At 40.2% G+C, this 26,888-nt stretch overlaps 1 protein-coding gene across 9 annotated transcripts in view; it reads right to left on the reverse strand.

Annotated features, from left to right (window-relative positions):
• Positions 1 to 20,709, reverse strand: part of MKX (mohawk homeobox) — a 61,631-nt gene extending 40,922 nt beyond the window's left edge. For 3 of the 9 annotated variants that reach the window (XM_019654376.1, XM_019654383.1, XM_019654382.1), the window contains exons 1-5: positions 20,230 to 20,709; positions 17,779 to 18,045; positions 15,809 to 15,968; positions 8,091 to 8,244; positions 7,324 to 7,659 (exon numbers count right to left, since the gene is read on the reverse strand). In XM_019654376.1, the coding sequence (XP_019509921.1) occupies positions 7,324 to 7,659; positions 8,091 to 8,244; positions 15,809 to 15,968; positions 17,779 to 17,966 (838 nt within the window). In that variant the 5' untranslated portion in view covers positions 17,967 to 18,045; positions 20,230 to 20,709. Of the gene's footprint in view, positions 1 to 774; positions 3,362 to 7,323; positions 7,660 to 8,090; positions 8,245 to 15,808; positions 15,969 to 17,778; positions 18,046 to 18,744; positions 18,947 to 19,011; positions 19,093 to 19,242; positions 19,273 to 19,379; positions 19,548 to 19,955; positions 20,029 to 20,229 lie in introns of those variants that run through there. The other 6 variants (XM_019654384.1, XM_019654380.1, XM_019654377.1 and 3 more) reach the window with 6 other exon arrangements.
• Positions 20,710 to 26,888: the final 6,179 nt, after the last annotated feature.

Genomic DNA, 26,888 nt, shown 5'->3' on the forward strand with positions numbered 1-26,888 from the left:
TATATGGGATCTTGACTCTCACATGAGGAGGAGTGAAAATGAAAAATTTCTGCATAAACTTTCTCCAATTCTATCGTGTGATTAAAAAATAGTCATTCTTAAAAAGTCAAAGCTGTTATGTCAACCTGAGAGTGAATGTGGCAAAAGAGTTTAAATCAATGGGTCTAAATCTGTGCTTTGTTTTTTGTCTCACCTACAAGGCAATGTGCTAGATAAAGATAGACAACAAGTATCATTACTTAAGTGAAGTCAAAGTCATCAAAGCTTTATTTGTATTTGTCTATCTGCTATACTCTTTATTCTTTGGTGGATTTTCTTTACACTAGCTAACCTTTTCCATTTATCACCCTTGTATTGTCTTGAAAGTCACTCTTTTATTTGAAAATCTGGTTCGTTTCATTTAATGCTAAGTTTTTATTCTGAATCTCTTAAATGTCTCATAATTTTAAGTTTCATTTTGTTTAATTTTTTTCCCTCTAGTTTTAACGTTTTTTGTTTTTGCCTTTTCTTTTGACCCATTTAAAGTTATTTAGGACCATTTTCTTTCTTTTATCATGTCCACAGACACAGATCATCATATACATATGTATATTAAAATGTCTTTTATGACTTGAGACAGACAGACTAAATCTTTAAAACACTAACTCATTCATTTAAGAAACAGTTATGGAGCAAATCTGTGAAAAACTGTACTAAGTGCTAAGGGGACTATAAAAATGAATAAAACACATTTCAGTGCCTAAAAGAGCTTTTAATACACATAAGGCAGTGAGAATCAGCACAAAAGAAGAGAGAATATAGCTGCATTTCAGAAAACAGTTTGTTTACATTCACACACATAGGAAACCAGTGTTATATTATTCTTAGGTACCACATAGAGGAAATACAACATACAAGAACAAAAAATCTCAGGATCAAACACAGCCCTTAAAAGTGTGTTGATTTTCTAAACTGAGCTGCCATACACTTTTAATTTGTCTGTACATGTTGTTGAATGGGGCTGTAAGTCTCAGCACCTACATTTAGATTTTTCAGGCTCTCACATGATACCAAATAACAAACAAAGAAAAGCGAATAAAAAGCTAACACCCTAAAGGAGACAGCAAACTGCTCATGCCAATAGTTGTTCCCTTTTTCTGTTTTCGTTTGCCATTAATCTCTTGGTATTTTGACATTAGGTGTGTCAATTTCATTTAAATGAATATAAATTTCATTTAAAGTTTGCAAGTGAATCCATGAAAAATATTTAATTTTAAAAAATCAAGCTAATTTGAATTTCAGAAATAATCCATGTGAACGTGTTTTCTCATCATCACTGAGAAATATTTAAGAATCACCTGTGTTTAGAACAATGCTTAAATTTGTATAATTCGATAGCAATCTCAGTTTTAAGATTACCACTTTGAAATAATTAAAAAAGATCCCTTTGTAAAAGGCTATCGGAAAGACATTCTTTAATCAAAGGAGGGAGGCGTGAATTTAGGATTGTGGTTAATCCTAAAATTACTGATTTGAAGGGTGGGAGGGCATAAAAAAGCAACAGGGGGAGGAAGTTTAAAGAACAGAGAGGATGTATAGCCCACACGCTTGCTGTGTTTAATATTATACTCATATGTTTAGGAGAGCAGAAATCCTACATTTTAAAAATTGGTACTTAAATTTCTATCTGGAAATTTCACTTACGTGGAATACCTCATTCCCAGATGGTGTTTGAAAAGTGAGGTATTTTTGTAGTAAAGATACAAGACAAGAAATTGGATAACCTTTCAAGTATCCTTTAAATGTCACTAACTGGGCTGCTGATAGAGGGTTTTATGATTCTCTGCTGGAGTACATCAACAGTCATTTGCATGCCAGGAAAAGAATGTCTGGAATAATCCAAAATGGCAAAGCTGAATTCTTTCACAAAAAAATCAGGAAGTGACAAGCACAAAATGGGAAACAAAAGAAGAAAAAAGTGTCCAAAGTAGACTTACTGGTCAACAAAACCCCAAAGAAAAGCCCAGCATACATAGTTGACCCATGAACAATGCAGTGGTTTGGAATGCCAATGCCGTGCAGTAGAAAAATCAACATATAACTTCTGTCTCTCCCAAAACTTAACTGCTAATAGCCTGCTATGAGCTGGAAGCCTTATGGATACCATACACAGAGTCAATTAACACATATTTTGTGTGTTAGATGTATTCTATACTGTAGTCTTACAATAAAATAAGCTAGAGAAAATAAAATGTTATTACAAAAAATATAAGGAAGAGGAAATATATTTATAGGATTTATTGAAAAACAATCCGCATATAAGTGGGCCTGCGCAGTTCAAGCCCCTGTTGATCCAGGGCCTGCTGCACACAGAAACATACACTATCCTTAACAGCTGGCTCTTGAGGAAGTCTCCTCTTGACTGCCACGCAGCTTTCTTTAAGCTACCCCCAAATACAAAACCTAAAATTGATGAAACATAAATTAGGAGTGAACATAAATTATTCACTGCTCAAAAAGATCTTGCGAGGCATGTCTTTCATCTTTCCTCCACTTCATTCAACTACAGTTTCTTTGACCAGGAGCCTAGCACAAAGCCCAGAGCTCCACTGAGCCTAACATAGGGCCCATGGGCAGTGGCTCTAATAAACGTTTTTGTATGTGGAATGAACGCATGAAAAAGCACCTCATGTATGAATGGAAGGTAGCCCAGAAAAGTACCTGTTAACTCCACTGTTTAGAACTGAGAGTGCATTTCTCAAAAAAAAACAACAACTATACCATAAGTTAAGATTAAATTCAGGGTTAACTCAATGGTTTATTAAACTCATGAGCATACTTGCGTTTTACTACTGGTGATACCAGCTTAAATTCTAAAGTACATGAGTGTACAGAAAGAGAGGGAAGAGAGACCATCTCTTCCTTTGTGGGTCATCATTAGCCAAGAAAAAAATGTTTGGCAATGGTATTTAGCCTTTGTCATCCTCCCAAAATTTCTTACTACTTCCCAGTTTCTTTTTCCTCAGTAACCGAAATGCCTCATTCTCTCATTTTGCTCCAACAGTGGCAGTTGAGTCCAAATGGACTCTACCTTCCCAAGTGTCCCATGTACCAAATAGATGACTTCTTTTCTCTCTTCTTTTTTTTCATGGATATTCACATCACTCAAGTGGAGAGGCAGCTAATCTGATTAATTCACATTAACAGAACCAAGAATCCCATCGGCCTATATGTTTTTGCCACACCAGATGTGTATTAGTATGTAGGTATTTTAGACAGCTTAACAAGATGAGGTTTAAACATTCAGTCTTGTGGGAGCAGGTGAAATTTATGAATTATATGCCGGTGGAACAGTGGGGCTCAAAAGTTGATCATTTGTGAGCTGTAAAAAGAAAAGAACAGAATAGGGACCTGTCCTCAAGCTGAGCAACAGGAGAAGGGAAACCCACACATTTAATTTCAAGACTTGCCTGTTATCCCCCATCTGTATACTTCTTAACTTCTCCCCTGTCCTTCAGTAAAGAGGAACATTTAATAGATTTGGGCAAATCAAACTCTGGTCCAAGGTAGGAAAGGCTCCAGTGATGACTTACTCTGTAAGGTAGCACAGATGGCACATAGCTGCTACTTGGATGCTCCCACCTGAAGACTATGAGCCCTGACTCAACGGGAATGGAGGTGGACATGATGGCTAGAGTCCTTATCCTGATACCTTAGAGCAGACCCATCTAGGGTCTAGTGGCCTGCAGGTCAGTTTATGATGGGAGTTGACCCCATCAAATATCTGAAAATTATCATCTGTTACCTAACATGATGAGAATGTATTGTAACTTTAATTTAGATGACTTAGGTCAATGGACAACATGAAGTAAATTTTCTTCAGTATTACTTAATTGTCTTTAGAGACAATGACCTTAATAATTCTAATCAATTCTAATGTTATAATTGCTGCTGTCAGAAATGTATTAACCCATATTTATTGAGAGCTTACTATGCCTCTGTAAAAAAGAACATTTTCCCCCCCCACATGATGTAGGAGACTGAAGATTACAGAGAAATATTCAATGTCTACATAAAATCAATGAAAACATGTTTGTATTTACTTTGATGGTATGTAGCAATATCTTTAAATAGGGTTACTACTTTATAATCTACCAGGAGTCTCCCTCCTAGAATTTAACATGAACAAGTGAAAATGAAATTCAATGATACATTATCCTTTCACACATCAATTCTTTCATTTTGGCTTTTTGATTCCATCTATTTAATGAAATGCATCATGAGATACCAACTCCTTTACAGAAATGGATGGAAAAATGGGTAATTTTTTGTTTAGCACAGATAAACTAATAAATCGTATTTAAATGTGATCAACTCTTGAAAAAAAATTTTAAAGTTGAAATCTTTGTGCTACTATAAAACTGGGAAGGGGTGTGGTGTTTAGTAACAGTAGACTTAGAAGATTTCTATTTAGATGAGGAAAGAAAGATAAAACCAGAAGGAATTGAAGAATCCAGAGTAAGTCTGTATGCCAGAGAAATCCATAGCAGTTGCTCAGAAAGTATTTATTGAAATCCCCTGTTCTACTATTTATGCATGAGTGGTAACCCAGCTACAATTGCAGCAATGTTGACACTCAGTTCCCAGAGAAGATAGCCATTTATTGTTTTGGTCTTAAATTTAGCAGACCAGTCTTACACCACCAGTCTTTCTTAATTCTCCATCCACAAAACCAAAAAAATGTATCCTGTTCTTTTAAAGTTTATAAACATGCATGGAAAACCAGAAGTTTACGTGTCTAGGCTGCTTTCTCATTGCTTGCATAACTAAAAAAATGGGCTTTTATTTAAAAATAGAAGTTGGCAAACGAGGAGTCCATTGGAATGCATTAATAAAAATAAATGGCCAAGATATTTAACTTTGAAAAGCATCAACTACACAGGCATGTTATTCCCGCTTTGATTTTTTTTTTTTGTCACCTCTGAAAAGAGCATGCATTTTCAGAAGACTCCATTACACTGGGTAAATTTCAGAGACATATGACCTTGCTTTTATTAAGCAACATACAAAAATTTATAAGAAATTTTTAAAAATAGACTTTCAATCACTTTACTTCATCAAAATTAATTTTCATTGTTCCAAAAATCTTTCTGGTTTCTGTCTATACATATTTGTATTGCCGTAATTGTATCCAGTGTTTCCACACTTTTAAATTGTTCTTCACTTAACATTACATTATTAATATTTCTCATGTTATTTCATAGTCAGTAGCAATATAAAATTTTTGAGTTTTATGCTGTCTTAATCTGGTTTGTGGTTAGGATAACATTTACATTTTTAAAAACTGAGAGACTGTCCACATTTTTGTATGCTTTAGAAAAATGTATAAAGCATGGAAATTAATTACTTCTTCATAGTTTGAAAGAAATCCAATGAGTCTATCAAGTCGTGTTTTGGGAACTGGGATTACTAAAAACCTTAATTGTTCCCGAATTAGTGGTGATTTAAAACTCTTCTTATTATGAGTTTATCATTTAATTTGTGTGGCTAATACCAATTTGTGTGGATAATATACCAATTCATTTCATCTATGCATTCACATACAGTATTTTGTCAACAATAGTGAATAGTGTTTCATCATAATTTCAATAATATTTTTTGTTTAATACCTATATAGTGACTGCTATATCTCCTTTCTCATTTATAACTTTAATTTGTGTCAATTTTTGCTTATTTCTTTTGACTGCTTTCAAAGAGTCAACTCTTTATTTATGTATTTTTCAGCTTTCCACTCTTTTTTTTATTCTTTTTTCAGCGATCTGTATTTGAATGACTTGATTTATTTTCCTTTCTCTGTAAATTAACATTAATAAAGCTTTAAATTATCTCCAAGTTCTGCTCCGGTCACATTAAGTTAGATGTTTGTATGTAGTTTTAAAATTTTTGTTACTAGAGCCATAGTCTTTTATTGCACCTTTTACTTTTTCCTAGATCCAGTTATTTACAAGACTATTTTTGTATTTCGGACTGTTTGGAGTTGATTTCATTGTTGGAACTGGAGATGCAAACAGAAAAATGAGGTTGATTTAAGACTTTAAAAATATAGTGAGGTTTTTTTTTTCTGATTCCTCAGAGATAACATATCTTATACACATTTGTAGACACTTGAAAATCAGATTTCTGGCTAAGTAGTCTGCAGGGTATATTAAACAGACCAAATTTATAAATTCCTTTATAAGACTTGATATGCTCAGGACTAAATGTTGTGACATTTGTGTCCTATTTAGCATAAGGCCTAGCATACCTTAACTAATCAATAAATAACTGGTGGCAGTATGTTTAATAATAACAGTTAATAGTCTAGTACTAGTTACGTTAGTATGTGTAATAACCATAATAGTCTAGTACTAGTTATGTTAGTATGTGTAATAACAATACTTGTCTAGTAGTAGTTTAACGTTCCTCCTACCTCTTGTGCAGGCTCGGCTGCACTACTGATCTGGAGAAAAATAATGAGATGCATGTTCTTGGACTGGATTTTCTAGTCTATGACATAATGTGGCAGGACTAGATGCTTTCTGAAGTTATCTCCAGCTCTAACATTTCTAAGCCTCATTTGTTGGCATTTTCAGGAACCGGACTCTATCTACATCAGATGTAGGTCCCTCATATCTTTTGTTTTGAAGCAACTTGCTCAAGCACTCTTTATGCACAAAGCTCTCTGGGAACTGAAGTCAAGATAGAAAAGTTTACCAAACTCGCTACTCCATCTGAAAGTTTTGTAGGTAGGAGTCAATTCATTATTTCTGGAATGAAAGTAAAATTTTGAAAGCTATTTATCAGCCCGACTTGTGCTTTCCAGGAATAAAAGTAAAATTTCCAAAGAAATTTAAGCCAGACCTATACTGTTCCATCACAAAAGTCTTGGCACCCATGCTAATTTGTGTTCATTTTCCACCATTATTAGCAATCAAAGAATTTAAGAAAAAAGATGGGATACCATTTGCATGGCTGGCTATGGAATCCAGGACATTCCTCCACTAAAATTTATTCATAAAGGCCAATATATACATATATCCTCTAAGAATGTTTATCATTAAGATTAAAAATTATTATTAAGAATGAAAATTCTTCTTATTATTAAGAATGAAAATTTTCCCATCATCTACTAACAAGCATATCTGATAATTAAAAAACAAAACAAAAGCTTTAAAACTTTATGGGCAATATGTGAATATTCTGATGCAAAACAATAAAAATTATGCCTTTATACCTGTCCAAATAAACCTCTCTGCTGCAGTTTTGATGGTTTTAAACAAGGTATCACAAAAAACACAGACTTACCTGTGCGATAGACAAAGTTGCCTTCGGTTTCTGATGACGAGGGAGACACTAATTCTTCCTCAAATTCATTAGAACTAAAAGAGCCTGAATGGTTTCTTTGCCTTGTCTTTCCCATCATGGCAGCATTTGTGGCCATGACATGTCTCAAAGAGTCGTTAAGGTAACGGTTCAACAAGCTGCTCTTGTATTTTGGGGGTGACACGTAGTCCTCATTGGCCCGTGACTCTGGCCTCACTCCAGCTTTTATGACTGAGCTCTCACTTTTAATCACAGGATGGTGAACCGGATTATTATAGCCCCCTTCATTCATGTGGCTTCTTGGAGGGTTTTCTCCATCTGAGGGGAAAAATATCACTAGGTAATACTTGCGCATACTTTTCCCCAGCCACCCAACTGTTACATTCAATCATTAAAAATACACACAAAGAAAGAGTATTTAAAGTGTATAAAATTATCTCAGATAGTCAAGGTTAATGTTTAGGCAAAGGAAAGGAGGAATCTAGGTAAGCTCTCCCTATGGCATTTTAATTTTAATGAATTTCACAGAAAATGTTATTCTGACACACAATAAATCTATAAACAAGAGGAAACAGCCATAATTCTGTTGGTCATTTATAGTATTGTAAAAACAAAGTTACCTCATGCAATAAAAAAGAACCGTTATGGCACCATCATGTTTTGTGGGATTGACCTTAAAAATAGCAATTGAGGTGAACTTCTTATTACAGAGGCAAAGCCAAGCAAGCAAAATAAAAATACGGACAAACCTTCGGAACACGAGTCATCACTGCTGACACTAAGCCGCTCAGCATTTCCTTGAACATACTTGTTGTACAACTTTATTCTTAAAGCCCAGCTTAAATCTGGCTGCCGAACAGTATTCTTAAGCCGACGTCTTGCATTAGCAAACCAATTTGACACCTAAAAAAAGCATTATTTTTCAATTAACAAAATATAAAAAATTACCCATCATACAATTCCTATAAGGAATCTAAGCCTTTCTCAGTATCTCTGATCATTCAATATTCCCAGGATGTAACCAGTACTGAACATTCATTCCATTCGTTCATTCATTCATCAACAAACATGCTGAGTACTTACTACAGAGATTGAGCAATTACTGTATTCTGGGAATTAAAAAAAAAATGAAGAGGCCTTGCCATCAAATTTTCAGTGTAATAAGAGAGGTAGGAGTATATACAAATAACTATAATATAGGAAAGAATGTGAAGAATGGCTTAAGAGGCATTAAAATAAAATCATACAGGAATCCAAAGGAAGGAGGTGTTACTTTTATATGTGACTCAAGACTTCATGAGCAATTTAAGGTGGGCTTTGAAAGACCATATCAGGTATAATGGTTAGAGAAGCGTGTTCCCAGTAAAGAGGACAATGGAACAAATGTAAGTCGAATTCCAGAGACATGGTGGGTGAGGAAGAGGGGAGTTAAAGACGGCCTTGAGTCACCAAACCTGTGTAATCATGAAAAGGATAGAGCTATTTTGAGAAAGAAAGGAGACCTGTTTAAGGGTAAAATAATGTGTTTGTTTGGGGAATGTTTAGTTTTAGGCACCAGAAAAGCATACAGGTGAGATGTGCAGCAAGAAAATAAAAATGGTACCTGAACGCTTAAGGGAGAGGAAGAACAGATTTGGGTGGAACGCACAGAGGTGATTACACCATAAGTTGTGAGAGGAGGCAGAATGATAAAGTGGTCAAGGACCAATCCCTGGAAACCTCCATCGATTAAGGAGGTAGGACTATAAAAGAGGAGCTGGCAAAACAATCAGAGATAGAGCAATAAGACAAGTGGAGGGAGAAAAAAAGCCAAAAAACATCCTCATGAAGCTGAAAGTCAAGTGCTTCCAAAGAAATGAACACTGCAAAGCAAAGCTACTTCCATTGTTTTTATAAGGTGCTATTAGATTTCTAGAGGCTAAAATGGTACTTGAGGTTTCTTTTAAAATATCAGGCTATCATCATAATATATATACTAAAAACTTGAAGGGCTGATATTTGCCTTTGAAAGAATGAACTGTGGAAAGAGAATTACATCTTTCTGCCAATTTGTTCCAGAATACAACCCCACATTACCATAATGGTTTGTGTGGTGATGCTTGTACTGGAAGTTCCTTTTTTCCTTTTTTTCTAGGTTTATAGTATAAATACACAAATTTTGCATCATGCTCAAGCCCTAATTGTTGAATGGACCTGTGGTGATGATTACTTTTAAAAAAAACAAAGCTACAACATGTTTCCCTTTGTCCCCATGGATAAAACATGGTAGTTTTTTCTAGTTTACTTATATATATATATATATATATATATATATATATATATATGCACAAAATATATCATATGTTATGTGTGTATACATATATATATATATGTGTATGAATATATATATATATGTATATATATATATTCAATATTACCTAGTACCTCCTCTATGTCTTTTCAATGATAATTATCCTCTTAAACTTATGTGCAATGAGGTAATATTTCACCATGGCATTTCAGAAGCCTTAGTCTTCATCAACCCCTCTTCTTGTCAAGCTGTGCAGTCTTTTCCAACCTCTATAGACAGACAACTTCTGGGGCTACTCCTCCAACAAATACATATCCCATATATATATATAAAGCTCCTTTGCTTTAGCCATGGTGGTAAGTGCTAGGAATGGATAAACTTGGTCCCTAGCACACACAGAAGGACCTGCAGTGAAGAACTGTACATAATTAACTGTGATACATGGATGGCTTATTGCTGTGGAAACACAAAATGCCTGATCCACTTCTTCACCACATTTCTCAAATCTCCTCCTATGCTGCAAGTCATGACCAAAGCGCCCAAGTCCTCGTTACTACTAACTCGGAATTTTAGGACATTCTTTTTTCAAACTTCCTTTCCACTTAAAAGGATCTTAACAAGCACCATCAAATTCAAGCTGATGCACCGTTATGACTCCATTGCTTAACTTCTTCAAATCCTCATTAATGTCCTGGTATCCTATAACTGTGGTATGGTAGAAAGAGACCTGGTTTACTGTCCTGAATTAGCCAAAAACACACTGCATGAACTGAGGTAAGTCACTCACTTTGCTGAACTTCAAACCCTTCATCTACAAAATGCATTAGATGGTCCCTAACATCCTTGTCAACTCTAAAAATTAAGATCTGTGGATATAGCCCAACACTCTCCTACAACAGTATTAATTCTCTTTATAGTTGGTAGTAATCAACCTTCCGCTCTCGACCACTCTCTCTAGCCATCAGATGTGTGTGTTTATATCCTTCTCTGACCGTCTCATACACAGAGGACACACTGCAACTTCCTCTCTGTCTATGCCACATATTTATGAGAATCTAACTCCCTTTTTGTTACTTTCTTTACTAAACATCATATAATTCAGATAAACCTTGAATCTTAGCTAACTTTAATTCTTAACTAACCTTACATCTCAACACAACTACCACATAGTACAGTGTAAAATCCAGTTCTTATAAAATGCTTCATATTTTTATTAAAATGCAATTTTAATTTCAGAAAACATTAGCATACTATAATTCTAATGTAGAAAAATGGGGACCTTTAAATGTCATGGCGGAATTAACTAGCTTTTCATATATAGGGGTCATATCCTTTTTTATGTTTTATATATCCATAGTATATTAATTATATATTAGGAGACTTTCCAGAAAGGTTTGCTATGTCTAATATAGGCTGTTTCTAAATTGATTTCATAAGTTTGACGGGTACCCAATCTGCTAATATATTTACTCTGCCAGTATTTCATTACCAGAAATTTACAGTATAGCCAAAAGAACTGCTTATATTCTGAGGTGTTTAATATCTACTTGTATTAAGTTGTGCAAACAGCAGATAAATAGTTGGTAACAAATTTGCATTAATATTATTTTGCAATTATTTTCCTGAAGAATGAATGGAAACTCCATCTGTTTCAGTGAAGATAAAAATATCAGTTCAGGTTTTCTACCTTTCACTTACTATAGGTTCCTTCAGTTACCATTCAAATTCTTTTAAAATTCTGTTTTACATGAAGCAGGACTCCTTACCAAGGGTCGGTTCTGGAAGAGCATTCTAATGCTGAATTTTAAAAACACTGTATTTTATAATGAATGCTTGGAGAACCAAATATCTAGAAACTAGAAGAGAAAATGAAGTAGTTTTCATCCTACTCTAACAGAGTGTCTACATTCATAATATTGACTGAGCAGTCCTTACAGTAAACCCAAAGGGATATGCTGTCATCTGTTCATCTGTGAACATACAGAATTAACAAACTTATTCTGAGTTACTCAACTGAAATTTTGAGCATCTCATTTGCACACCATGTCATATAACACTTGGAATAATGTAGCAGGATCTTTCTAAGATTTTGTTGAATATTTAAAAGTTGCCCTTACAGTTAATAACTACATATATATCTCAACACAAGCTCTCATACCAAGCAAAAACAGGGCTATGTCAACATAGAGGCAAAATCTTACAATGGAGCAGTTTTAACCAAATGGGCATAGACATATCCTAGAAATTAGAAAATTCTACTGTAAGAGGAGGAAGCATTAACATCCCCAATCATTAAACTGCACTCTGTATCATAATCATGAAAGAAATCATCCCAAGGAGACATTTCACTTATATAGTCCAGAAAAAATATAAATATATTTAAAAATATACATACACATAAACAATGGAAACATACTAAAACCAGATACAGCCTCCATCTGCCCTTTTAAAAACTCTCCAAAGCCAATTATTTCTTGGTAAGATCCATTTCTTACAATAATACAAAACCCCAACTGTATACCACTTTATATTATTCCACAATAAAACTGTTTATGTTTTGAAAGTACAGGGTATAGTTTTATAATGTTTGAGTAATGGCCAGCCATAGGAACCAAGCACAGTGGAAAATTTTGGTTGGTTAGAGTCAAAATGCGCGCGCGCGCACACACACACACACACACACACACACACACATCATCTCCCTGTTAAATTTATAAAAATGCTATATCTCATTAGGAAGTAAGAAGCCAGATGAATAATGTAAATGAGAATCAAACATAACTATAGCACATTAAGACAAGTTGCCAAGTTTAGTGAGGAGGAAAAAATGAAAGTTGTGTAAATAATTCTTTCTGCCTAATTTTCCAGGGATAAATAATGTACGTGCTGATTCATGTCCTTAGAGCTTCTATTTATCAGAAAAAGTACCTTTTGTGGTCCTAAAGATATTTCCTCCACTAAAGTTTCAGCTTTTTGTTTCTAGGCTTAATGGAGATTGATAACCAGGTTTTACAGCCTCTTTATCAATTTAAGAATGACAAAATAAGACAAAAATACTTCTCATGAAAAGTTTGACAGTTTGACACACAATGAAAAGGAAAATATTAAGTGTAAAAAATTATCAAAATATATGGTAGTCTTGTAATTAGGGAATAAAAGCTTATTAACATAAATCATGAGAAACAGAGATAGGAGGTGTTGCAATAAACAAGAAAAAGGAGTTTGGAACCCAAAATAAGGGGACACTCCATATTTGTCTACAGACACAAAAATATGATGTATGTCCAGATACTCTTGCTTGTTTAGTAGAATCATCATATAGCATTAAAGATAGTGAGCTGCATTCTGTGTATTCCTTAAAATGGGATGGATTTTAAAACTAGACTAGACTAGAAATCTTAGTCAGATTTCAAGACATTCTCTAGTTTTCAGAAAGGTGTTTTTGAAAGCCACATAGTGATAATAGTGGTGTTTCCCCTGTTAGAGCCTATTTACTCTATAAACACATAGCGATAGTTTACTATATGGAAAGTACTATGCTGGACGGTATGGGGGTATGAAGATAAATAAGACATAATCACTCTTCTCAAGAAGCCTGAATCCACAGGAGAAATTTATTCAGTGGGAGAGCCTAACTCATTATATAGGAGTCTAATTTACAGGGATCAAAAGCTTTATTCAGATCAGAGTTTTATATTTTCCCCCCCCAGAAATGTAAAGTATTTACATAATGTATTTGGTTTCCCATAGAGTCAAATTTGCTTTGAATGTTTAATATACATCTGACTTTTACAAATCTTCCACATATATAAACATATAGGTATGTAGATAGATATGTGTGTATATTTATATATATATAGATATATAGATAGACATATAGATATTTATATATATATATATATATTTCTTACATAGATATATCTCTTATGCCTAATTGAAAATAACTGAACCCAAATAGGATTACATATAAGGTACCTCAGCTGTACCATACATTTTGATTTTTTCCACTTATCACTTTAAATTTCCAGAAACCAACTTCATTTACTATAAAATTGGGAAATCATTAAACAGGTATCACTTATTATTATAAATAATTATCTTTGCCGTATTTAAAAATTACATAATTTTGTGCATTTTTATTTTCTGAGTGTAAGAGAAATAAAATGTAATAAAAAAAGTTTTCATTACATGAATGAAAATTTCATGTAAATTAGAAAAATGTAATAGCCTTACCAAAATCTTAAGGCAAAAGGAATTATTTGTATTTTCACTATCATTACAGGTAGAAAATAATTTGATTCTGTATTAAAATTAAAACTATTCTTATTGCATCTCAACAAAACTACCACACGTGAAAATTTAAATGTCTGCTAATGACCAATGTTACTTTTCATACTTAAAAAAGTGTTCTAAATATGTCACAAGTATTTTTTGCTTTTATATGCAAGGTGGTAAGCATTAAATATAGAACTATATAATCAACCAAAATAATCTGATGTTTTATTGCTAACATCACTGTAAAATATTCAAATAGCTCTATAAATTAGTGTATTCTCAAAATAAATAGCATACCTGTTTAAACTGAAATTTGAACATATGCATGTATTTTCATAAGTCAAGTTTTTCTGACTGGAATAACTTATTTAGAAACTACTTATGTAAATCGCTGAAAGTTACATAGTTTTATGTTAAGCAGATATTAAGCCAAGAACACTAAATTAATTTTCCCCTCCAGTGCTGCAGCAAATCACTATTAATACTATTGCTTGTTAATATAAAGCAAAACAGATGTTTTTCTCTACAATTGTACTCTGAAAAGAAGCAGAGAAATGCATATTATACTTTTAATATGCTTGAACACTAGTCAACTTTCATGCTGTCATATTTTTCAGTAATTCTTAAATGATAATCTTAAACACTCTGGAAAGCAATTTATATATTATCTAATAGTTAACTATTGCTTTTTTATTTTTGGGTTCTCCCTTACTATAAAGTTACTGGAATGACCAAAATTTCATAAATGCAGTGATGTAGTGCTACTATATAATACATGAAACTTCTCAGCTCATTTAGCTCCGCCTCCTGTATGAATACATGTGTTCTGTTTGCATGTATAAAAATTCGTGACACCATATTTATTAAAGAAAACTGCAGTGTGTTGGAAAGAGCATTCCATCTGGAATTACGATACATTATTTCCAGGGCTACCTCTATCCTTACTAACACTTAACCTCCACCTGTTTTGGTTACTCATCTGTAAAATGCTGACAGTAACTTGGGTACATCACTATGTTTTTGTGATTATCAAATAAGATTATGTAGAGAAAAAGCTAGTCAAATGTAAAGTAATGTTCACTAGAGAAGAAACAAACCTGTATCATCTCTCTACACTTGACAAGTAACCCATTTCAAATTTCCCCCTCTTTTATCCTGGGAAAGATACCATCAGGGAAATTTTGGATTCTAGCTAATGCATAGGATGCTTTTCCTTTAAAAAAAAAATCCAAACCTACTTCTTGACCATTCTGCCCACCTCCTAGCTGTCAGTAATGGTAATTTTGAAAATTATCCTGTACTTGACCTTTAATATGGAGCCCTCACGTGGGTTGCCTTTCTGTATGGTTCTCAAAGTATGGTCAGGGTCAGTATTTTCAGCATCACCCCCAGAACTTGTTAGAAACACAAATCATGGGCTCCACTCCAGGCCTACTACTGAATCAGAAACTCTGGGGTGGGGCCCAGCAATTTGTGTTTTCACAAGTCCTCCAGGTGATTCTGATGCACACTCGTTTGAAAATCACTTAAGGTAATCCCATCTGTATCCATCTATATAAAATCCACGAGTTCAGACTCCCAGACACCTTCTCATAACTCTGCGTTCGACTTTTCACTGCCCTCCCGAACAGAACACCATGTGATCCTTCCTGGACCGAGCATTAGTACTGAACTGATAGATAGGCTTGAGAGGATACCCAGAAACTTCCCAGAACACAGCTCTGCCCCTGTGCCAACGCCTCAGCATCTTCTGCAGCAGGAGCCAAAGCATCTGGCCAGCCTTTCTCTGTTCCATCCTTCCCCAAGGCTAGGCGCCAGGTGGAGATCCACACAAACATGAGTGTGCCCGCTGCTCACCCTTTTGCCAGGAGACGGATCAGGGGCTTGGTGGGCCCGGATTACCTGCACTAGCGTCATCTGCGAGCCGAGCGCCAAGAGTATCTTCTCCGTCTTGGTGGGATACGGGTTGTCACGGTGCTTGTAAAGCCATTGCTTGAGGGGCCTTGCCATGTCTTGTAGGGCCTGCCGCTTGTGCCTCACCTTCCCGCCATTCTGCCGAGCCCTGGACACAGGGAGAGGAGGAGGTCCTGGTGAGCGGCGCCGTCTGGACGCTGCGTGCCGGGATCCCCAAGTGGGGAAGCATTTCAGCGCCGCCGAACCCTCGCCCGGCACCCCCAGGGCACTCAGCCCAGCCGCGCAAACCCACCCCGCGCGCCACAAGGGCGAAGCGAGGGAGCCACACAATTTCTGGGAGGGAATATCCCTTCCTGAGCATCTCTCTCTCTTTGAAATGGTCTGGTTGTCGCATGAGGGCTTCTGTGGCAATGAGGGACCCTAGGTTTATCTTGAAAAGGGGAAATGCCAGTAACCCGAGGTGAGAGGTTTAGGTGACGTTGGTTAAGTGATTTGAAAGAAAATGTTATTTAAGCTACAGATCTGTACAGCTGTCACCCTTCCCTAGCCAGCCTGCACTGCGCCCTTCTCAGAGGCCCTGGCCTAACCGGCTGGGTGGAGGTCACTGCCAGTCTCTTGATAGTTCTTTCAGAGAATTCGCGCCTAACGCTTAGGGCTTCCTGTTGCCTGTCGTCAAAGGATAGGTCGCCCACTGGACGGCGGCAGTAAAGCAAGGGAGGACAGCCGTCCCGTTGCCCTAGTTCTCTTGGAGCTTTCTCCAGTTTCCTTTGATCCTCTGGGGAAAGGAGAAACTTTCCAAAGGAAGGGTTCGTGAAGGAAGGATGCTGAACCTAAAAACCACGCTAGGGGTCTTTTCCCGACATAAGGGTAGTTAAAAAGCCTGCAAAGCTCTGTCCCATTAAGTAAAAAGACCTCGGGGAAAGCATAGAAGGGAAGAGACCAGGGGCCCGGAGCCGCAAGTTGGGCGCTGCGCTCCCAGGCGGTTCCGGGAGGTGTCGCCGCGTGGCCGCCCGTGCGCCAAGCCACTCCGGGAGACTCGCACGCCTGCGCCGCAGCCTCCCCGGCCTTTGCCGCTTTAAACACTTTGAAATGCAATTCCATCTGAAAGGACTGGTAGTAACATTTTGACGAAACCTAATCTCTATTTTACTAACCAGCAGCGCCACAGAACAAGCAGCTGATGCAATCTTTCAGGTGGAGACGGCCAGGGCGGCCGCCCCTCCCCAACCCCAAGCTCTGGGAGCCGCCGGGAGGTGGCCCGGTTAGAGACGGCCGTCCACGCGTCTGCAGTCGGAGCATCTGGCCCACCCGCGAGATTTCTCCCCCCCTCCCCCCACTCCCCACCCCTGCCAGCAGCTCCTCACCCTGCTAAACCGAAATCTGGTCCGGCAGGCCTACGGCCTACCCCTCGCGGCTGGCAGCGAGCCCCAGCGAGCCGCGTGCGTCTAAGCCGCCCTGCGAAAAGGCGACCTTCCCAACACTTTGGCGAACCGCGAGGCGGTGGCGCGGCCCGGTCGTGACAGAAAAGGGGTAGCCCAGGGGGACTGGCCTGATCTGGGAATTCCTGACTACTGCTTGGCCCTGCCATGTTACTACAATTCCTATTCAGTCCTTTCTACCTGGATCTCAGCCGCGCGTCTGCGCCCGCGGTCGGGAGAGGGGCAGATAACCCACCACCCTGAGGTCCAGGTATGGGAGGACTGCGGGTGTAGTCCCAGGTGTCCTCAGATTCCAGTAAGCCTCTTTCGAGCTGTCTTGACGAACTGATCCCCCCATATTTTGAGAAAATACTACCTTATAATGGCAATGCGCAATACCAGGAGGCGGAGACCTGCCCTTCCAGAAAACTCCGTGCTCCTAACCAGCGAGCCCCGGTTGCCACTTGCACTCTAGCGGCGTTCACCGCCCCAACCCCTCTGGGATGCGGGCAGGCAAGAGCCCCGGAAGTGTGAGCATACCCGGTCCTCCGGTGTCTCAGGCCGAGGTTGTCCTTGAGGGGCGGACCCTCCGGAATGCCCACCTCAGGGCGGGTGTGGGGACTGTCCAGGACGCCGCCGTAGGGCCGGCTGCCCCGCTCCCGTTCCGCAGCGCCGTGGTCCTCAAAAAGCACGGCGCCGCTGAGCTTGTCGAAGACGATGGTGTTCATGGTGCCGGCTGGCAGAGGCTCCCGGTGCGGCCGGTGCGCCTCGGAGCCGGGCCGCCAGGAGCTCCGCAGGGCTCAGGTTCTAGGAGATGAAGATGCATCACGTTACTCGCTGAGAGCGCTCACACCCTAAGCGATCGGAGCCCCGAACTTGGCTGAGGCGCAGCGGCTGCGGAGTCCTGGGAAGGAGCAGCACCGCCTCACCTGAATTAGGGGTACCGCTCCTCTCCCTACCTGGCTACACCGCTCCCCCTTATCCCCCCCCCAACCCGCACTCTCTGGGGACAGGTCCCTCCCTCCTCCTTAACCCGGCGATCGAGCCTCCAAGACAACTCAACCAGGAAGGGTGTACCCGCGGCGGCAAAGGAAAGTGATTCCTAAACGAGCCTTCCTGCCTCGGTTTTAATCTGGAAGAGGCACGCTTCAGATAGCGGAGCGCGATTGGCGAGGGACTCCGCGTTGTCTCTAACACAACGAAAGGCTAAAGCTTCTCCGAGCTCCCACTCAGGTCGTAAAGACGGATTGGAAAAAAGGGAAATTTTAGGGTAACATGAACGACCTCATTTGCAAGCCCCAGTTAATGAGTCCCATTGCCGCACCGGGATTTCAGGGATTTTCACGTTCTCTAGATCCTGGATAGTTTGGCTGAACCCCCTGGGTCCTTATTCCGGTTAAGGTCCCTGGGGTGGGGTTAAGGGCAGGGAAAGTTAGCAGACGGCAGTGTTAAGTGGCATCAGGGACAAATGCACCACATAACCCCTCTCCCCCAAAGTCTTCCTACCATCCCCCAGCCCGCTCTGGGAAGCGCAGTATCCCGGCAGATCAAAGGCGCGAGAGTCCCAGGACCCCCGAAGCCCGCTGTCAGTGCGATCCTCTTCCGCAGCGCGGGTTCGAGACTCGAGCTCTGAGCCCTTATACACCCGCCCCTTTCTGGAGTCTCGGGGAACCATTTCAGAGTCTGCAAAGGTGCTAGGAGTGGAAGGAGGCTTCGTGGTTCGCGCGCCGCCCGGCCTGTGGCTGCCAAAGTCGGGAAAAGCCTTCAGCTCACCTCCCCGGACTCGGCGGCCGAAAGCCTCCGCCCGCGGCGCGCAGGCGTCAGGGTCAAGTCCGCGCCGCCGCGGAGCAGCCGAGTGACCGCCCCGAGGCGCGCCGCCGTCCCAGCCCACCCCATCTCCCCGCCTCGCGACTCGCGGCAGCTGGCGTTCCTTTCGAGCCACCTCCGCTTCGTAGCCAGCGCCCCTCACCCCACCCCGCCGCGGCGTGGGCTGCCACCCCTCACCCATGTACGGATACTCTGCCTCGCCGAGCGCCCACACTCGCCAACGCCCCCCGCCCCGCCCTCCGGCCACCACAGCAGCGGCCACGCGCGACAATTTAGGGCCATGACCACAGCGATTAAACGACGGCTCCCCTTACAGTCAGGGAGGTGAAGTCAGACCTCTGCTGGCGGCCCCGCGTCCCATAAGACTGAGTCCTTCCGCGCAGACAGGTACGTATCTGGGGTGTAGACACAGCCTCCGCGATAAGTGTGAAAGCAAATTTCTGTCCTCTTAGCCCCGGTTCTAAGGTCAGGACTCCCCTTGTTTTTTCTTTTTAAATCTGCGCGCTTAGTGCTTTGCGTTCACGCTGTTGCATTTGTAAAACACACCTCTTCCGAGCCCCACCGAAAGTTTCCCCCACCCCAGCCTTGTCCTCCTATATCCACTGGTTGTTTTTTGTTTTGTTCCCCCCCCCCCCAGCGAATCCGCCCCCAGGTGAGGCAGAGCGGACCCTTCCCCGGCTGTCCCCAGCCCACACAAGAGATAGAACCAGACAACCCGCTAGGTCTAGGTCCGTAGGCAGCAGGCGCGGTGTGAGGGGGGAGGCAAAGGTCCAAGAGGTGGGTGCTGACGCAAGGGGTCCCGGGGGCGTGCGAACCGCCGCTCCTAAGCCTGCCGGGAGCCCACGCGCGGTCCCTCACGCCTCCTTTCGGCTCCTGTGCTCCCCACTTACCCTGATTCACTCCAAACTGTCGCTTGGAGAGCTCCCTTCCTGCGAAACTGACCCGTCCAACGCCCGCGAACAATTTTAAAGCAAAGGAGGCGCGGCCAGGTGGGCTCCCAAGCGCCTAGCACACCCGCTGGCCAGCCTTGGCCGCCACCCGGGCGCGTCCACTCTGGAACGCGGAGGGGGTGGGGGAAGGGCGAGGGGCTCCTTGGCGCCCGGGGTCAGAACGAGACTCCCATCCCGCGGTCCCGGGCGGGACCCGGCGACCCGAGGGCTGTACCTGGGACAGTGGGGCCGGCAGCCGGCGGCAGGGCGGCTGGCTCTCCCGCGTCGAGGCTAGGCGCACTCCCATCCCCGCCGCATGTTCTCCGCGCGGGCTCCAGCGCGCTCACCGCCGCCACCGCCGTCGTCTCGGCTTTATTTACCCAGACGGGCGCGCGCGGCCCGGGAACAGGAATACCGAGGCCTTCTCATGTTTCCTGACTGCCTGGCCCAGCCGGCGAACATCCTGCGGGCGCAGTATCCACGTTCCCGGGCCGCCGAGAGGAAGCCTTCGCGCCCGCCCGGCCGCGGGGACGGCAGTTAACCCTCGCAGAGGAGCTGCTGCTGCAGGCGCCGCGGGGCAGCCCCCGGCCCTCTGCGTCCTCTCAGCCGGGCCCGGCTCCCAGCTCCGCCAGCCTCGCAGGCGCGGAGCAAAAGGGACTACTACCTTCGCATTTAAGAGAGAAATTGGAGAAATCGCGAGGAGTGCCGGGCTCGGGCTCTGCGAGCTGGGAGGCTGCGGTGCAAATCCCGTGTCTTAGCTGGCCCGAGTGTCGGAAATTTCACCACAAGTGGCTGGGCGGGAGAGACCACTACGGCGCGCCCTTTATTTTCCTCGCCATTAGCTGGAGTAAAGTTAGAGCTCGGGTTTGCGCCCATAACAATTGAACTTCTTGCAGGAGGCTCTTGAGCCCCGGGAGCCTCTTTTCTGGTGTCCCTGGGCTTTCGAGGTCCTGGCTGTCTCAAAGCCAGGCACACACATTCATCTTCTGGGTCCCGCGCTGGAATAGCTGCGCTCGCCTCCGGACATAGGGGTGGAGGGATGCAAAGTTGGGGCGAGGCGTGTCCAGGTATCCAACCCACGATGACCCAGGTGTGGAAGAGAGGGCAAGCCCAGGGCCAGGGATCTGCACGAAGCGAAGTGAACGGAACTTAGAATTCCCGAGCGGGGACACAGTGTAAGGAGAGAGAATAACTATCAGATTCTCTTATTTATGATACTTGGCTTCCCATCATCACCCCAAATGAGTAGCGAAGCTGTGGTTTAGGTGCAGCTGGAGTGAGCGCTCAGAGCCTCTTGCAGCCTAGAGGATCCTCAAGGCGCAGAGCACCAAAACGCCCGCGTTCTCTGTGCGGGCCTCGCGGCTGCAGCGACACCTTTCCTCTTTTTTAAAGAGCGAAAATAGATTCACTCAAACCTGAAAGTCGTAGCATCATTTGTCCTTTTCTTTTCTAAAGGTGGCTGGACAGCACTGGGGTAGTGGCCCACCCAAGCATCTTCCTTTTATATGTCCTGGAAGCGGTTAAAATATATACTAAAGCTATTTTTTCTAAGACCAATCAGACCCCCAAATTTTCCATTATGTTATCTCTCAAAATACTTGGAAGCAAACCGGACAGTGGCACAATCTAAAGCAGAAAGGGACGTAGGTTTACATTTTTTTGCGCACCACGCAGATCACTATTATCATTTGATCGTTTCCCGATGTCCCTGGTTCTCTTTTATTTTATACCTCGCGGTTGCAGCGCACGCATCTTGTCATTGGCGCTGCATTTGACTTGCTATGGTGTGGGTTCAGTGCAGACATCAGTCTACAGACCTCGCTGTAGCGACTTAAAGTCAGGTATACATCATAAAGTTTCAGCCACAGACTTGCAGCGAATAAGTTTCACAACAAAAGCAGTTCTAATTGTTAATTTATAGGAAGAAAGAGCCTTGTTTCCTTCTACGGTCTCTTATGACTGATGGTGGTCACCAGACGTGATAATGAAATCAGCTGTAACACGCCCCTCTGACATGTTTTGGTCAGCTGTGCTAGATAAAGCAACAGGCGTGTACATAATTGCTTGCAATGTCACAAAACCTCTACTGACTTATGAAACTGTATGCTCTAATATACGGTAGTATAAGACAAATAAATTTTGTTGTTTTAGTCTTAACTGTATTTACACAATTTTAAAATGCATGTAGAGAACCTTGATTTAAGATCTGATATAAAATATGCAGAAAAATCTTTCTGCAAAATGTTTTCTATTAAGTATAGGAATAATATACACCTTAGTCTCAGATTAAGCCACTGAAAAATTAATATATGATAAGTCCTTTAGACTATAGGTTAGTCATTAGAATACATTTAAAAATGAAAGAAGAATGGAGGGTCCATTTAAAAATGAAATTGTGTGGAGACTCTCTCTTTAACATACAAATGAGCATGTATTTTGTGATAGACCAAAATTTTATTTCTGCAAATTTCATCCTTTATGCAAGAGTGAAATAATCTTCATTTTAATCCACCATTCAGATACATTTGTCATTATAATGTCACCTTTTCCTAAAATGAATTTTACTTGCTATACTCCAATCTCAGTATATGAAATGTTATATTATAATCCTCATAAGTAAATCTTTCAGTTTTAGAAAGACCTAAGAAAGTGTATGTAGTCTGTGGGAGATGAGCATATGTAGAGGGGAAAAACGTAGGCCAGAAGTCATTAAACTTGAGCCCCAATCTTAATTCTAGTTAATTTGATATTGATTTAGCTTTTTGTAAAATGAAGATGATTACGTTTTCCACAAACTTGCCTTACGCTGTCATTAAGATATTTTTTTAAATGTGAAAGCTAAGTATTGCTAAAGCTAGAAAAATGTTAAGAACATTTGGCAGAAATCTAAATCCATTCTATTGAACTTCGAGTGTAGTTATAAATATAGGTAATTTTTACTTTCTGTAGAAGAAAAAAAGAAGGCTTCATTTTTAGCATTTTGATATTGTAAAGGAGCCTATTTTGGAGCAAATATTGGTCAAAATTTTTGAAAATAATGATTACTTTTAAACTCTTTTCCAGTTATTACTTATAGGCAATGAAATAAATTACAAAGCCAGGGAAAGACTGTCACTTCCCATTCAGATGGTATAAAGTAGTACATGTATGAACAAATAGCAGCTTCACCTCACACTTGGCTAGTCGGACCTGTAGAGATATGTACTGGAGTAGTAAGTGGAACAACCAACCGTAAGAGGTGGTGAAAGACACAGCCGCAGCGGCAGAAACATTGTGAGCAAACTGGTAGAATGGGTGGCCCCCAAATAGCTCAGAAGGCATTTTTGCTTTATTTATACTTTTATTGTAGAATAAATTATGTCAGAGAGGGTCTTCTTCATGAATTTCACTCTCAAGCAATCAAAGAACAGAGTACAAGTAAAAATTCCTCTTCAGCCAGCTCCACCCAAACACATTTCTAAGAGACAGCCACCAAGAGGTGGTCATTGCTGGTTTGATGTGCATTCTTAAGACCCTTTCCTATGCATTCACACACACAAATACAATCAAAACATTATAGTTTTGTTTTATTAGTTTTTTTAAATAAATGAGACCATACTTTATGTAAGTATACACACACAGAGGAGTATTAAACTACAACTTGCTTTTTCACTCAATGATTTCATACAGAACTCTCATAATAGTACATATAAATGTAATTCCTTCTTTTTAACTGTTATGTAGTACTCCATCATCCATTTCGCCATTCCCCGATGAACATTTCTGTCTTTCCAATTTTTACTATTAAGTTTATAATAGTCAAACATTTCTTGTATATGATTCTTTCTGCACATGTGTAACTATTTCTCTAGAAATAGTTACACAGATGTAGAATTGCTGGGCTGAAGGAAACATGATTTTCAAATCTGGATAGATACTTCCAAATTTCCCTCCAACCTCCACCTCTACCAACACATGAAAGTCCCCATTTCCTCACATACTTACACAGCATTGCATGTGTTCAGTCTTCATAACATTTGTCTATGTGATGAGTCAAGCAATGTTGCATTGTTTGAGAATCTTTTCATTTATTTGTAAGCCATTTTTATTTCTTAATTGAAGAAATATGCTTATATCCGTTGCTTACATCTTTATTAGATGCCTTATAATTTATAAAGGTTCTTTGTAAATCATTTTTTTCCATAACTTATATGCTTTATACATTGCAAATATGTTATCTGGTCTAAAGTCTGCATTTTACCTACTTTATCTTTTGCTTTACAGAAGGTTTAAACATGAATATAGGTCAATAAATCTGTCTTTTCCTTAAAGGGTTCTGGGTTTTGTGTCTTCCATACACAGGCTTTTTCTGTATTTTCTTCCAATACTTTAAAAAATTGCTTTTACTTGGCTTTTTAATCCTTCTGGAATTCATTTGTATATGTTGTGAGGCAGAAATCTAATCTGATGTTTTTCTTCTCCAATTGAATGGGCCAATTATTCCTATGGCATTTATTAAAGAGTTTTTCCCCATTGATTGGATTGGAAATAACGTTTCTCATATATGTGGTGAATTCCTTTCCATATGTACGTTGGTCTAACAAGGCTTTGAGAGATGTTGCAAAATACCAGTAGACTGTAATATATTTACAATAGACTTCAAAATTTTAAAACCATCTTGTGCTCCAGACTTTTCAATATTATTCTGTTCTAATTTCAGAACATGTCAACTATCAACATGGTAATGTGCATTGCTTGATTATGGTTGTAATTTTGAAGGCTAATTCAATACTGGTCCATGATGAAGCCATTGATGTTGTCCTTGTCCTGTTCAGAAGCAGGAAGGCAGTTTTAGGTAGCCATATTCTCCACCGTAGAGCACAGCTGCACAGAGCTTTTTGAACATGTCACATGATAAAGTGATAACCGATTCCGAGTAATATAAGATTATTTGGAAGAGTGATGACCTCCTGCATCCATGATTTGAAAAAGTAGAGTACATCTTCCTTCCTGCTCAATTTTTTTACGGAATGGGAATTCTTTTTTCTTTTTTCTTTTTTTCACATAGCAGCCGGCCAAGATGAGAACCACCGATAGAGTTGTATATTAGTCAAATTCACTCTGGACAAAAGTTGCAAGTACTTTGTCACTACCATTTCTAAAAAACATGAGCTACATATAAGTGCAGAAAGTACAAGTAATAAGCAGTTGGTAGAGCTGAGATCCAGGTGGGTTAGCATCTTGTGCTATTGCATAGAGCGTCAGGCAGGAACTGAAATAACCCTGGAGCTCCAACACTCCATCTTTTCCCTTGATACCAAGTGTCTTCAGTAACCTCCAATTATTGGGTCTTTACTACTTACACATGTGAAAATAAACGCACTATATACTGGGGTCACAAGGGGAACCTGGAGAACGTTTTACCCTCAAAACGCACATTGAAATATTAGAATTCCTTCCAGAAGATTATCCTAGCTTGAACATCAATTTGCCTTCACATCAAAAGGTAGCCATTTTAATAAATATAGTAAAGACTTTTGACCACAGGTTAGTATGACTTGCTGTATTTTGAACCTAATTGACTTCAGGTACTGAATAGATTTTTAAGATTTAATTATTCCGTGTACTTCATGCTATGTTAAGCTTTGGATAACCCTCCACCTAACCCCAAGTCCATCCTCCCTGTTACATTTTCATTTTCCCTGCTTTCATCATGTGTAGGCTATTTGAATAAACTCACCAAAGGAATTCATGCGAACAAAAGTGATGTGTGCAACTTCTGCTTCACATGCTTAAAAAGAAGTTGTTTGCCCTCCTTTTTAAACTCTTCTTTGTTACCAAGGGCTGGAACACAGTGACCCACAACTATTGATTAGATAAAAACCAAAGAACAGCAGAACCACGAGATAAAAGGAACCTGGAGTCTTGAATGGACCACAGGGTAAGAGCTCCCCAGCTTGGGCTCAGCAAACTTTCTCTGTAAAGGGCTAGATAATATTAAATGTTTTAGACTTTGTGAGGCATACTCTCTCCGTTGCAGTTATTCAGCTCTACCACTGTAGTGCAAAAGCAGTTCTAGATGATGATTTGACTACGAATGAATACTTGATTTGAATGAATAGATACTTGACTATGAATGAATCAATGAATGAGTGTTGCTATGTTCCAAAAAAAGTTTATTTAATAGACTAAAAATTGAATTTTATATAATTTTCATGTGCCACAAAACATTATCCTTTCTTTGATTTTTTAAAAAGCCATTTAAAGATGTGAAAACTATTCTTACTTCAGAAACAGAGACAAGAAGAGGGTAGATTTGACCTGAGAATGTGTTCGCTGGTCTCTGACCTAGACTACTCAGCTCTGGACTGTTACAGGGGACAAATAAACTTCCCCTTATTGAAGTCACTGTATGTTGGGGTTTCCTGGCTAGAAGAACTCAGCCCAAACCCTACGTAATGCACACCTATATACAAAGATGATCTTAGTTACCACGGATGGGCCTAAGAAAAGTGCTCTTTAGATGACTAGAGGTTGCCACAACCAGGGAAACTGGAAGGGAGATGGAATGAATATGTGCTTTCTCCCCTCTCCCCCTGAGAACATGTTGCATGTGTTTAGATGATGAATCAGCTTAATTATTTTTACAATAATTTTTGATACTATGGTTTTTGTTTGTTTTTTTCCTTTTAATTTTAGCAACTTTTTTTTAAGGTACTGATATACCTTTACGCATTATATTGGTGTTTGGGTTTTGATGTTTATGTTTTTTGTAGTCATGGAAAATGGTGACTAATTTTTTTTTTTAAGATTTTTTTTTATTGGGGAATTGGGGGATGGGAACAGCACTGGGGAATTGGGGGAAGGGGAACAGACAAGTTGCTGTCTTTTTGTTCTTCAGTCTAGTTGTGGAGG

This window comes from Hipposideros armiger, unplaced genomic scaffold (assembly GCF_001890085.2).
Source record: "Hipposideros armiger isolate ML-2016 unplaced genomic scaffold, ASM189008v1 scaffold_221, whole genome shotgun sequence".
NCBI classification, from domain to species: domain Eukaryota; kingdom Metazoa; phylum Chordata; class Mammalia; order Chiroptera; family Hipposideridae; genus Hipposideros; species Hipposideros armiger.